Genomic DNA, 14,347 nt, shown 5'->3' with positions numbered 1-14,347 from the left:
TTTCTTTTTTTTTTCACAGAGAAGTGGGGGAGGAAATGGGGGAGACGCAGAGAGAAAAAAAGTGGCCCGCCTTCCCCCTCCCCCCCCGCCACCCCCCACCTCCCCTGTTCCTCTTTTCGCTTCTCACTATCTTTCTCTTCTTTCTTTTTTTTTTCACAGAGAAGTGGGAGAGGAAATGGGGGAGACGCAGAGAGAAAAAAAGACAAGAGGGGAGGAAGAGGGAGAGAGGGAAAAAATGGGAAAAAAAAGAAGACCGGCACCGGCACCGGAAATTAGCGCCGGAGTTGGCGACGGAGGTGGTGGTGGGAGAGGATGAAAAAGAAAAGGGGAAGGGATTTTTTTTTTTTTTTGTGTTTTGGATATTTTAAGTGTGTATGTTAAAAACTTTGATAAGTTTTTAAGGTTCCTGTAGCACAAGTTGTTAAAAAACTAGTATAATAAAAACTTAATAAAAAACAGGCCTTACAAATAGGCCCTTAGTACCCTTGACAGATTTTTTCCAAATTACTGTCAAAAAAAGTTATTTGATAACCATATGTCCGGCAACTATTGTATAAAAAATATCAAAAAAATGTAAAATTTTCTTCTGACACTATGTGTCGCATAAAATATCCTAGAACTAATAATTTTATCAAATAAAATATTCTTCTAACACTAAATACTAAGTTTAAAAACAAATAATTTTATCAAAAGGATATTTTACATTTTTTGGTAATTTTTATTAATAATTGCTAGACATATAACTATCACGCGACTCTTTCAAGTAGTAATTTGGGGAAAAAAAAAACCGTCAAGAGTATTAACTGTGCTCAAAAGTTGAAAGTTAAGGTACCAGATTTGTTTTCGTTCAAAGTTTGATAACTAAAACTGCTCATCTGTTAAAGTCGAGATACCAAAACTGCATTTTTCTCATTAAAACTTGCCATTTGGATTGCTATTTTTACGAGTTTTTATAGAAAAATATGATTTATATGAGTTTAAAAAATGTGATTGAAAATTTTATTCATGAAAAATGTAAAAATTTCTCTCCGAAAAATCACAATCCAAACAAGGCCAAGCCAGAAAGGATGTATGTGTATAATAAAGAAATTAAAAACTTCAAAAGTTTACATAAACACTGTGCAAGTATCTGTATGCATGTAGATGGGCAAGGATGATTGCAGTCCAGAAAGGTTCACGGTCATGATTTGAGCAAAACAATATAAGGCTCATGTCACTTTTTATATGTCGATTTTAATATCATGTGTAGAGATTGAATTGAACAAAACCTGTCCAAAGCAGTTATTTTGATGACCATTTGACCTGTATGTATATATAATGAAATTTCTCACACCAGATATTCACACTCCACTCCAACTCAAAGAATTATTCAAACTAGTTGAGCTCAATTTAGACTTGGTTAATACAAACTCGAATTCGAACTTCAATCAAGCAAACTTAACAAGTAGCTTAATTGAATTCCATTAGTTTACAAACTTGAATAAATGATCAAATATAATAAGATATGGAAACAAGAAAGGGAATAAGTGCACCAAATGCGTACAGACTATTAAATTTCTTCAATCACGATTGATGAGAATCATTGTACTATTTGTTTTTAGTAACAGTACAATTAGGACAAAATATTCAAATCACGTTAAAAAGGACTTAGGTCGTTCATGAGTTGAAACAATGAGCCTATATATATATATTTTTTTTTTCTGACATAGTGGGTATCCAGGATTCGACGGATTATATTTCCGGACCCGACTATTCCCACTCCGCTTGTGCCCCCACCCCCCAGAAGACACAAGAAGATAACAGGGATCGAACCGCGATCACACGGTACCAGAACCTAAGGAGGCACCCCCAGCACCAGTCGAGTCAACCCGGGGATTGAAACAATGAGCGTATATGTGTGCGCCGTTTATTACTGGTAAATAAATGTTTGAGCACCAATTATGGGTGACTTGATGGATTATAGGTGTTAGATTCTAATTAGTAGTATGTGTTTTACGTCATGGTTGCGATTTCATGTCTCTAAGATAGTTATTTTTGGAGTAATAGACAATACTTAATGATAGGTAGTAGTACTCTTGAGAGAAGTTAACGTGGGATTAGACTACCATATTTTGGGGCTGTCACCATGATCAAAACAACAATTGCCCAAAAATTACAAACTAGGCTTGCAAAATTTTATCGGATGGCCCCGAAGGGACAGGCTTGAAAATTTTTCACTTTATGAAATTGTCTCATAGTTGCATGACTGCATCCTATGTATCTTCTTCCAACTTGTACTAGTGTTAAATAAGTATGTTTGGATAGTCATTATTTGGCTCTAAATTATTTGTTTGCACCACAAACACAATTTTTAACACATATTTTATCTTTCCAATCATTTTTTTATCTCACATACATTATATCACAAAAAGTGCTATAATAATTATTTCAAATAATCTCCTATCCAAACACATTATCACCTTTGAATGTATGATAATTAACATTAATTATATTTTAAATATAAATTTTGCATACATGAAATACATCGAATCGTAATAGTGCATGCACTGACAGTATTTATAAGATCAACACATTTAAAAATCGTTAAAATGAATAAATTTTGCATAATTTTATTTTTTAACGTAAATAATATTTATATTAGTTTTTGTAAAGAAGTTTGGATTGCAAAGTTACAATATTTGGGAGTACTCATGAATAGTTAATGCAAAATACTTAGGTAGCTATATGTATTGATGTTGACAATATGTGATTAAGTGAGTAGGGTAATTTTTTTTATAATGGTATAATTAGAAGTTCAAACGATGACAACAACTATTTACACTAACTTCTAGATTTTATATATTGCATAGACACTAGTGTTTTTTGCACACTCAATGTGTGTACAATAACAAAAAGCATAATATTGATAATAAATAAATTTTATATGAATTTTTCATTACTAAAGTAAACTTTAATCTCTTAAGTTTCTTCCACACAATAATTGTTATATTGGTAATTATAATGTTTAGGGTTAGTCATGTTGAAAAGTACATAGTTAAAGTAAAACAAGTTTCGAAGATAACTAACCATAAACATGTCTTTGGGTAGTCAAAATGAAAATAGCTCCGACAATGATAAAAATCAAAGTTCAAAAAATGACAAATAATATCACACGTTATCTTTCATCTAGTCATTAACAACTTGATTAATTTTAAAAAATAGTAGATAAAAACAACATTCATAACGCTTGTAAGAATTCCTGTCAAAATCAAGAAATATTAGGTTTGTCTGCCATCCATATCAGAATAAATAGAGTTTTCCGAAAAGACCTATTAAAAGAGGGTCAGGGTATACATCTAGAATTAGAGGTGTAAACGAGTCGAATCGAATCGAATTTTGTTCCAATCAAATCGAGTCTCAACTTAGTTTTATGAAGTTCGAATTCGAACTCGACGAACTCAAAATCTAAAGTTCGACTCGAATTTGAGTCGAGCTCGAATTTAAAACAATAAAATTATTTATTTTATTTTAAAAAATGAATAAAATAAAATATTTTTCTTAATAAATAATAAAATATTAAGAATATATATGTAATTTTACTATTATATATATATATATATATATATATAATCGAACTGATTCGTGAACTAACGAATTAAAGATCTTTGAACTCGAGTTGAAGCTCGGATTCGATCAGCTCGCAAACGGTTCGATTCGTTTGCAATCCTACAAGAGACTATAAATCACTTCTCATTCCCATATAGGCAACGCGATTTCAATATTAGAAATAGTCAGTCATTATCAACTGGGGTTAGTAACTATTCTCAACAATTGCAAATACAAGGGAAGCATCAAAGAAGTCCTATCCTAGCATAGACTTTTTCCTGAGTATTTCACTTGACATAGTATGTTTTTTATTATTTGAAATAATCTTTTGAAAAAAGATATTATAATATATTTTTGAGTTAATTACATTTACCTCCCCTGAGATTTGACCAAATAACAAATCGATCCCTGAGATTTGACCAAATAACAAAAAGGTCCCTCAACCGTTAGTCTTTGCCGTTGACTGTAAGGGTTAATTACATTTACCCCCTTGAGATTTGACCAAATAACGAATCGATCCCTAAAATTTGACCAAATAACATATTTCTCCCCCACACTAACTTCTGTCACTTATATGTAATGGAAATAGCCAAAAATCTAAATAACCCTTATTGATTTCCATCAAATTTTTAAGGATTAATTACATCTATCTCCCTTGTGGTTTGACCAAACTACTTTTAAATCCCTGTAGTGTGGTGATATTACATGTATCTCCTTTTTAAATAATCTCATCAAAGACACTTAAATAGAAGTAGTAAAATATCATATTTACCCTCTTTGTAAAACTTGTAGTTAGAGAAAACTTACCGTTAAAAAATCGAAGGTGGTTTCAATAATAACGAATTAAACTAAGAGTTTATTACTTAAACAAAACAGTTTTTAACCAGTATAAAAGAAAAAAACCAAGCATGTAATAATCAAACTTGATAAAATATGCGCATAAAGGAACAAAAGAAAGAAAATGAAGAAAGAAGAAAAGCTTAGAAAACAAAAAAGAAATAAAAATGTGAAAAGCAAAGAAAGGAATGAAAAAAAAAGTAGAGTGAAAAAAGGAAACAGACAATTGAGCGATGAAAGAAAATTTATAGAAGCAATGTAAAGGTTCACTCAATCGACCACAAAAATGAGACGGACATGATTTTCAAAATGAGACCATTACCAGATTCTCAAATATCCTTTAACTACTTAATCGGCCATGACAAAGTGTTTTGTGTAGAAAAGCCTTCTGCTAGTTTGGTTTTACAATGGGTTACTAATAAATAGAGTAAAATGCCAATAGAAAGCTGGTACTTCATTTATATAATATAGGAAAAGTATAAGGAGCTGGTACATTATGGAAAGAAAAAATGCGTACTACATTTTCAACCTTCTTATTCGCTAGAAAGTTTAATTTTACTTTATCTTTTAAATAAATTATTTTTTGAAAAAATAGGTACTTTGTTCATATAATTGGGAAAAGTCGTAAAGCACTGGTATTTTATGGGATAATGGGTATTACCCCATGTAATCCAAAATTTATCACACTATTTCACCAAATTACAAAATACGTGTATGGCAAATTTTGCATTACAAGGTCTATCAAAATTTACTCTGATTTTATCTGTTAAATAAATTAATAATTTGTTGGATTCAAAATTTTATCTGTTAACCAAAATTTTTTTCTGAAAACACAAAAATCGATAGGTCAAAAATTTGATGGAAATCAAGAAGGGTTATTCAAACTTTTGGCTATTTCCGTTACATATAAGTGACAGAAGTTAGTGTGGATGAGGAATCTGTTATTTGGTCAAATTTTAGAGATCGATTCATTATTTGGTCAAATCTCAGGGGGGTAAATGTAATTAACACTAACAGTCAACGGCAAAGACTAACGGTTGAGGGATCTTTTTGTTATTTGGTCAAATCTCAGGGATCGATTCGTTATTTGGTCAAATCTCAGGGGAGGTAAATGTAATTAATTCTATATTTTTTATATGATATATATGAGACAAAAAGATAATTTAAAAATCTGCTTATAAATATAAGCAAATAAATTTGTGTAAAAAATCGACTGTATAGTTTTTGTGTTATATTTTCCTTTTCTGGTTTTCTCCTTCCAGTTGGGTACCGAATACACTTCGAATTACACATATAGACCAAAATGCCACAGTCACTGAAATTAACTCAATCTAACCAGTTAAAAAAATTGTAAAAACATTAAAAGGAAAGTAGGAGAAAATTACAGCGGCTGCCATATTTTTAAGCTAGCGGTGGAGTCGTCCTCCGAATTTTGATGTCATTGCTCTGGTTTGTACTTGGCCAACTCGCTGAGATTGAATCCATGGTAAATTTCTCATATTTCCCTCCTTCCAACTCACCTTGAACGGAAAATTATGAGAAGTTATTCCATTTTTTGCTGACCCTTTATATCTATATTATATATGAGTTGTTGTTTTCTTGATCTTTTTGCTGTTCAATTGTTGCTGGAATGTCTGATTAAGGTCTTGATTAAGGACATCGGCATGACATAGTAGCTAATATTTATCAACATTAGGGTTTCTCATTCCTTTCTTGAGATGATTGGATTTTGCTAGGAATAGTTACTAGAATCTTAAAAAGTCGCCTTTTTTTCCCCTATGAAAACACGAGTTAAGCGACAGAAGGTTTTTGCTAGATTTTGAAAAGCGTGAGATAGAATGGTTTAAAGAACATCTATTTGTTCATGAATTTTTTTTTGCAATATAGTAACTATGATTGATTTGATAAACATAAGACCTGAATAGACTGCCCCGACAATGTTAAATAGGATTATATTAAGGCGATCAGGTTTCTCAGCAGAGCGAGATGTACTGTTGAGAGATAAGATATTAGTTAATAATGATGAAGGGCTGAAGGTTATGATTTTCTGCCACCAGTGTTGTGTTTCTAGGTGAAATGGATGTCTTAGAATTGGATAAAGTGCCAGAAACTAAGAGCCTTTGTTCCTCATCCTAGAATGAGGTTTTGATTTCTCAACAGCCAAAATCAGTTCCTGTTTTAGTTCTTGCCATTCTGAGAAAGCTGTTAAAAAAAGACTTGTCAAAAAATGGATACATTTGTCTTTCATCAGCAGTGCAAAATTAGGAGCTGAAGATCAAACTTGTCAGTTACTTTATGCAAATTGTGTCATCTTCAGTGGTATTGTTTCACAATTTACGTGATTAGGATTCTAGTGGCATTGCAGCTGCGAAATCGGTTAAAAGAGTTATATTTATTTTGTGCTGATAGCCTTTTTTAGAATAATTTTGAAGTGTGCAGTGTCACAAACAGGAATACTTATTTCTTTTGGTAGCGTGGAGCTAATTTATTTCTAAAACTTTTCTTTTCACAGGGTAGTTCGAAGAAAATTATAACAAAAGAAGAGTGGGAGAAAAAGCTCAATGATGTAAAGATTAGGAAAGAAGACATGAATAAATTGGTAATGAACTTCCTGGTGACTGAGGGTTATGTTGATGCAGCTGAGAAATTCCGAAAGGAATCTGGGACAGAACGTATCCTTATCATTTCTTCAGGATAACTGATTTTACATGATATTGCATTTGTTATCAGGATTTCAGTTGGCATGATTTGCTTTTCCTTATGACTTTATAGCTGACATTGATTTGGCAACTATAACTGATCGGATGGCAGTTAAGAAGGCAGTGCAGTGTGGTAATGTGGAGGATGCAATTGAAAAGGTTAATGATTTGAACCCTGAGGTATGCTATTTCATCTTCTTAATTGTGCTTGTCTCTCACCTATCACGTTTTTTTTAAAAAAAAAAGGGATAAAGTAAAAAAAGCCATCTTTAGAGTCTTACCAACTTTACATCAATAAGTTCTATATTTATGCGTAAACTCATAAAGCATGAGTCGAACTGTATATTGATGTGTTTGTGAGGCGCATTATATACAATTGTGCGAATTCTCTACGTTCACTGCCGAGTCAAGACATTGAGATTTTTGGTGATTACAAGCATGAAATTGATACATGTAGATGCAATTGATTGGTGCATGATGCTATTTCTTCCCCATCCTTCTTCAAGAAAGAAATTAAGGGAAAAAAGGAATAATAGAAGAGAAAGAGGAAGGGAATTTTAAAGGAAAGACTAGACCCTTGGTGATAAATCCCTGCACATGTTTCAGCTTAAATTTTATGTTTGAATTGCTTTAATCTACTTTCAAACCATGCTGTGTACTGTTTTTGATAAGATTGCTTTATGAAAATTTAGCTGAATCATGTTTAAGTTAATGGTGATGTATATGAAGGCATTGTAAAATACTGTCATTAGATTGAATAGATCTTGCCTGTGTTTTTTTTTTTTTTAAATTTGGAGGATAATATTAGCCTCAACATGTGAAACTTCTGGCAATAGTAATGAGGTTCTTCACATTCACAAGGAAGTCCTGTCAGCATCCTCTGCAATTGCTATTTACTAGATGGGATATAGTAGGAGAATGTTGCCATTTCTTTGTGTGTAATACTGACAGAATGAACTTGGCATCTTGCATTTCCTTGATTATAAGTACCTAAGCTGTATCTTTGATGGATTAATGTATTTGGTTTGATGACTAAGTATTGGGGTTGATTTTGGTTTGAGTATTCGGTTTCATGATCTGTATTATCTATTCTGGAATCAAACATAGATTGACTAACATTTAATAGACGAGAAGTGCTGATTATTTAAGTTGAATAACTTATTAGAAACTAAACAAAAAGGCCTATTGAAAAGTATTTGTTGCTCATGATAGGTGCTAGCCGGATTTTTTTATTATTATGGAGCCATTGCAGTTCAGTATGGCATAAAATATGATTTATGTACTAGGCATGATACTGGAACAATTTTCCTTGTGCAATATTCATTTGACTGAAGATTCCGGTATGTGAAGAAGAATTTTTTTTTTACTCAATGCTACATTGTATCTTTAATGTTAACTATGGTTTTGCCCTTTCATTTCTATATTCAGTTTCATAGTGCATTACTCCATTTATTATTTGAGTATATCTGTAAAGGAGGGAGACCTTCCTTTGGAAATGTCTTGTTTGTTGCTTTTGCCACATGGTGCTGTCTAAGCACAAGCAAGAAACACGTAAAGTTTGCCCTTTTATTGCTTAAAAAACTATTCATTTGTGGAGGAAAATGGTAAAATATGTGTTGAAATAAAAAAAGGGGAACATATGTGTTTGCATGCTTGAAGGCAAGTGGCATTCTGGTTCTTGGCTCAATTGAACTCATATCACATAGTAAGAAATCAAGAATTTTGTTGACAGAACAGATTTGACTATGGAGATGTTGCACCTTTTGACATTACATAACACTAGGCTGAAGCTTAATGGGATTTTGTCATGTAAAATATCAACCATGTCCTTCGTTTCATGGAACAGTGATTTATACTTTAGTTTGAGATGAGAGTTATTCCAGTATCTCCTATGAATCTATCTCTTGAGTTCAACAATTTTGAAGCTGTGATGTTTATGATGTTCATTACTTTTGATCAAGATATAATCGAAAATTTTCATGCAGATATTGGATACAAATCCCCAGCTCTTTTTTCATCTTCAACAACAAAGGTTGATAGAATTGATCAGAAATGGAAAAGTCGCTGAAGCTTTAGAATTTGCTCAGGAGGAACTTGCTCCAAGAGGAGAGGAAAATGTAATTCTTAGCTTGTTATGTAACGCACTTGTTTATATTCTCCTCCATTTACTAATTCTACCAAATGCTTGTTAGTCAAGTCATGACTGCTTTTCTACATCTTAATTGACTCAATTTCATTAGTCTTTATTTTGGTTACATTTTTGGTTAGCTTGATTTTTTTAAGTATCAAGCTTAATATTCTTGCATTATTTGTCTCAATACTTGATTCTTACTAGAGCAGGACATTTTGCAGCAAAGCTTTTTGGAAGAGTTGGAGAGGACTGTTTCCCTATTAGCTTTTGAAGATGTGAATAACTGCCCTGTTGCTGAGCTTCTGGATATATCCCAGCGCCTTAAGACCGCAAGTGAAGTGAATGCAGCAATCCTTACCAGCCAAAGCCATGAAAAAGGTTACTCTTTATTCTCCAAAAGTGCTTCTGTAAAACTTGATATGATTTGTGGTAAACATAGAAAGAATGCTTATCAGTCTTTTACAAATGTCTTTGATTATTGCCTCCTCTGAAGTTATAACAGAGTTTCAGTTCTTACAGACATGGTAAAGGTTTACTTATCTGTCCTAATGTCAGTGTTAAAGTCATTATCATGCTCACCGATGTGCATTTATTGGCTATTGAGGTTTATAAGGTACAATTTTGAACAGTAATTAGAGCTGTGAACGAATAAAGTTAAGCCAAGTATTATATGGGTAAAAATTATGCTCGGTCGGCAATTAGTCAAAAGTTGAGTAACTCAGAAACTATCAAGTCAAAACTTTGTCCAAAGTCAACCCGTCAGAAATCATAAGCAAGCTCTTTCTAAGCTCATTCGGCTCATATAGTTAAATCAGATTATGTTTTTTTTTTTTTTATCTCTTGCTAATCTGGCAAAAATTTGAACATTTTGAGTTCAAGGGTAGCAGCATCAGAAGATATGAGACTGCCCAAACATGAAAAGGAGAAAAAAATATGTACATCATTAGAAATGAGAATAGAAATGAGAATCCATATTCTCTGCAAAACAACTTAATCAAACATTCATACATATTATGGCTCCAACTTTGATTTCCAAGGCTTAGTGGCAAGTGGAGTCAGTGTTCAATGTGAATTCTATTGTTTACGGGTGTGACAGTTATACGCTGACATATTTCTCTTGTGATGTCAAGGAGTGTGATTAATTAAATATCAAATTATTAAAACATTGCAGAAATTTTATTGCTAATGCTCGTGGATACGTACTATATTATTGTTTGTCGTTATGCTTTAGAAGTTCAACATATCCTTGAATGTTCTCTCATGATGACTGGAAAACAGATCCCAAGCTCCCAAGTTTGTTAAAGATGCTGATCTGGGCACAAAACCAACTTGATGAGAAGGCTGCTTATCCTCGCATAAATGATATATCTACTGCCACCCTTGAAGATCCCGGTGTTTGAAGGACATGAAAACTCCTTGATTGTTGATTGAAGTTATGCCCATCTGGAGGCACTGCTCATTCAACGGGTACGACAGCAAAGAGCTGCAATACGGTGTATCTTGGAAGAAAGTAGTTGGTCAGTCATTCATGGATGTCATTTTCATTAATTTATACTACTTTACTAGGGCAATAGGTCTCTCCACAGAAAGCAAACTTGGTGTACAGCCAATGGAAACAGTCACGTATTGCACCGTTTTGTTCCGAATGTGGATTCTTTGCCAATCTCATGTATAATAAATGATACTCCTTGTGTCCGCTTTCCTTTACAGTATCATTAATGATGAATTTAGTTTGTTATCTAGTAGTACAACAGATGGGAACAGTGATGGCTCTCTCTCTCTCTCTGTATATGTCCGCTTTTTGTCAGTGTGGATATTAAATAAACGCGTAAAGTCACTTATTATTCACAACGAAAAGCGTGTCTGCTGTCTATACCGCACGGAAAATTAATAAATTTCTGGGTCTCTCTGTCTCATGTTTATTGTTGCCAATACTAATGTATTAGGCTGTTTTTGAGAGTAGGCCAGGGGTGATTATTTGCTAAAAGGCCACTGGATAGACCATATGTATTAAAGAATCGAAGTTTGGAAATGTTCGTAACTTAATCAAGAGTATAGCCAAAAGGACACTATTTTCGTACTCTTGCAGCAGGTAGCAGAAGAGAATCACAAGGAAAGTACTGTAAAAGGTAAACAAAAACTTGGAAATAAACATGAATTTGACTCATATATGGTAGTAGAAAATGTGGAAACACAGAACTGCGTAAGAGTTAAGACTCCACCCAGATGATATAAATCCAGGTAGTATTATTGGTCTTGCAAGAGCTCTGCAGTTTGGAGTTGGATGGCTGCTGGTAAAACACCGTTGTTGTTTTCTCTCCCGATTCATGAGAGCCGTCATCAAAGTTGAGGGCATAGCTCGAAGGATCATAGTGGAATTTGAATTGATGTTTACCTTTTCCACCACCACCAGCGCTCCTGATGGCCTTCTTCGCTGCTGCCCTTACTCTGCAGAAAAGGCTTCTGCACTGCTTCTTGCTGTAACTGTTCACCCGTGAGAGACTTCCTCCCAATGCCATCATGCTAAATGTACACCGTATATCTTGCTTTTCTCAGTATCTCAAAACGAAGAAGAGCCAAACCCTAGTTTCTGAGCCAAAACCATGCCAAAGTAACCTCTTTCGAATTTCGATAGTGCAGCTTTCACAGCAGAGAAGGCGCTTGAAATCTATCTTTATCTGCAATTAGAAGCACGTCATGGTCAAGAATAAAGGACAAACATTTGGGATGATGTGAAATGGTAGGCAAATGCTCTGCTGGATTTTTTTTTTTTTTTTTGTTTGATGTGGTTCTTGAAGTTCTTCCTGGAGGGGAAAAAGAAAGATAGTTCCAACAAAGCTCGGAAGATAGTACCCAAAAATGACTTGCGATGTTACGTGGGAGAGACCCTTTCTACATTTACGTAGAAGTACTCAAAGAGAATACTAAGGGAAAAGCTTCCAAGTTTTTAGTTGATGAGACCAGAAGGAAAGACAAAATAAAATGCAAATGCCGGTGTGTAGTTGTGTTGGCATTTAAAGGAAACTGCGCCCTACCAATTGCAGGCTTCCCCACAGACCACAGTAGCACTGTTTTTTCTTGCATCGGGAGACTCAAATTCCATGATCCAGAGAGAGACAGAGACAGTTTGCTATGGGAAGAGAGCCCTGTCCTTGAAGGCCTGAAGCATCACAATCCTAGCTGTTGTTAAAAAAAACAGTCCTCAGCTGAATTCCTCGGCAGTTAATAATCAAACCCTCGTTTCTATTACTAGTAGCATATACTAGTAGCATGTAGGTCACAGTATTGGATACTACTTCCAGTTACATGGGTGCAACATTTTGTGGAAGCTAAAATCACTTGGGCGATCAGGGCAGCTGATATTTCGGATAGAAAGGAGTAGTTAACTTTTGACAAAGGTTTTGAAGTTTTCAAAGATTTTGTTTGTGCAAATTTTTAGTTAGAATTAGTTGAGGCAATGTGGCTAAATTTTACTAATCACCTTTTGATAATACAAAGGACTCACCCATTCCATGATCTGTGATTAAGCACCAGCAGATTTGTTGGCTTTGTATTCATTCCTCTAGAGATGCAATACTGGGCAATAAATCCTTGTATAAAGGCGTATTATTTAGTGCCACCTGAATTTGAAGTATGAGGGTGTCCGTTAAGATATATTTTTAGGTGTCATATTTTTTAAAATGTAAAATTAATTAAGAAAAGTAAATAAATATAATGGTAGGTAAGATTAAATAGAAAAAATATACAAAGAATGTTAATAACTGTTAGTATATATATATACATGGTAGGATATATAAATGTTAGGTTCTACCGAGCATTTCCTTGCCTCTTGTTTGGATGTTTCCTAACAAAACGATAAAATAAAATAAAATAAAACACTTGTGCGTCTAAGAATTTGGTATAATTTTGTGTCCCACCAAATTTTGGGTTTTTAAATGGTCAACTTAACTAGTATTTAAGAGTAAGTATGTGTAAATGCAAGTGGAGCAAAATATAAATCGTCTATTGTGTACTTTTTTTTTTTTTTTTGAGAAAAGTGGGAGGTCTTGAACATAGAACCTTCTGCTTATAATTCCTCTGCCTTAAATTGTGAACATGTACACTACAACAAAAAAATTATGCTTTTTAAACATTCAATTAATCTTTAAATAGTTTCTCAACTAATTTCTGTGCATGTTAACTTAATGAAAACTACATTAATTATAAATTGTGAATGTGTACACTATAACGCAAAATTTATGCTTCTTAAACAATAAAATAATCTTCGCACATAATTAAATAGTTTATCAAGTACTGAGAAGGTTCTGATCTAGCGGTTAAGATTGAGATCCTAAAAATTAGAGGCTCAAACTTCAAATCTTTATTCTCCCTTCGCTGCTTCTTAACTTTCACTCCTACCCTATTGAAAAAGAAAAACAAAAAAAAGATAGATAGTTCCTCAAGTAAGTAAGTTTCACTCCTACCCCATGAAAACCAGATTACTTACTAAGCCAAGAGCTTGGCTGTTTTGGTAAATAATTATCACGCACGTAAAGTGGAGTGCAAAGTACTACTAATCAAATCAAATACAACCAGCCAAAATTCATGTGAAGAAAGATAGCTCTAAATTCCTATTTACGGCCTCGAGCAGAGTATCATGTCATGTGAAACAATCGGCGAGGAATCTCCTTCGTGATCCATCAAATCAGAAACCCTTTTTCCCTCTAAACTCATTTGTCTCCAACAAAAGATGGTGTGAAATGGGTTCAGAATTGTAGATTTCAGTACTTCTTCTCATTGTCTCCTTGCAGTGGCCAGTTCCGACTTTGCAGATTCTCAATAAATTCTCCTTTGCCTGAATTTTGGTCCCCTCTCCCTTGGGCCTATTCCCATTACCTTGATTTCATTACCCTGGTTAGTGGTTACGGGTGTGAACCAAAATGTTGACTCAATCTGCAAAAACAGATCAGTGATTTTGCAATCCGTATTCGGATCCGCTAGTGCGGATATTCGACATCCAGATACCTGCATTATGCGGATCGAATTATTCGATGCTCAATCAATCCGTATCCGACTGTTAACATTTGAAAAAAAAAAAAAAACTACAAATCCCTGA

The 14,347-nt window shown here is 33.8% G+C and overlaps 1 protein-coding gene and 1 long non-coding RNA gene across 5 annotated transcripts; one reads left to right on the top strand and one right to left on the bottom strand.

The window, feature by feature from the left end:
* Window positions 1-5,750: 5,750 nt before the first annotated feature.
* LOC113725951 (protein GID8 homolog) lies at window positions 5,751-10,990 on the top strand. Of its 4 annotated transcripts, none has more exons than XM_027249410.2 (6): window positions 5,751-5,908; window positions 6,935-7,094; window positions 7,195-7,301; window positions 9,107-9,238; window positions 9,474-9,630; window positions 10,531-10,990. In XM_027249410.2, exons 1-6 carry the CDS (start codon window positions 5,858-5,860, stop codon window positions 10,650-10,652), a joined length of 729 nt encoding a protein of 242 aa, XP_027105211.1. In that variant the 5' UTR covers window positions 5,751-5,857; the 3' UTR covers window positions 10,653-10,990. The 4 variants fall into 4 exon arrangements, with proteins under 4 accessions (XP_027105211.1, XP_027105210.1, XP_071930434.1 ...); XM_027249409.2 differs by having other exon boundaries at window positions 9,462-9,630; XM_072074333.1 differs by lacking the exon at window positions 5,751-5,908 and adding an exon at window positions 5,991-6,065.
* A 236-nt stretch (window positions 10,991-11,226) lies between these two features.
* LOC140035828 (uncharacterized) lies at window positions 11,227-12,481 on the bottom strand. The gene is made up of 2 exons (XR_011839743.1): window positions 12,288-12,481; window positions 11,227-11,930 (listed from the first exon to the last, which is right to left on the bottom strand). It is a non-coding gene; the product is annotated as an uncharacterized lncRNA (long non-coding RNA).
* Between the last annotated feature and the right edge of the window lie 1,866 nt (window positions 12,482-14,347).

Source organism: Coffea arabica, chromosome 2c (assembly GCF_036785885.1).
Source record: "Coffea arabica cultivar ET-39 chromosome 2c, Coffea Arabica ET-39 HiFi, whole genome shotgun sequence".
Classification (NCBI taxonomy): domain Eukaryota; kingdom Viridiplantae; phylum Streptophyta; class Magnoliopsida; order Gentianales; family Rubiaceae; genus Coffea; species Coffea arabica.
The sequence above is the reverse complement of the archived record's forward strand: the minus strand, read 5'-3'. Positions and strand labels throughout refer to the sequence as shown.

Coding starts and splice junctions, on each gene's coding strand:
- LOC113725951 (XM_072074332.1), top strand. CDS start 6,006: ATGAGTTGTTGTTTTCTTGATCTTTTTGCTGTTCAATTGTTGCTGGAA. Junction 6,066..6,934: donor TGCTGGAATGTCTGATTAAG/GTCTTGATTAAG, acceptor TTCTTTTCACAG/GGTAGTTCGAAGAAAATTAT. Junction 9,239..9,461: donor CTCCAAGAGGAGAGGAAAAT/GTAATTCTTAGC, acceptor TTACTAGAGCAG/GACATTTTGCAGCAAAGCTT.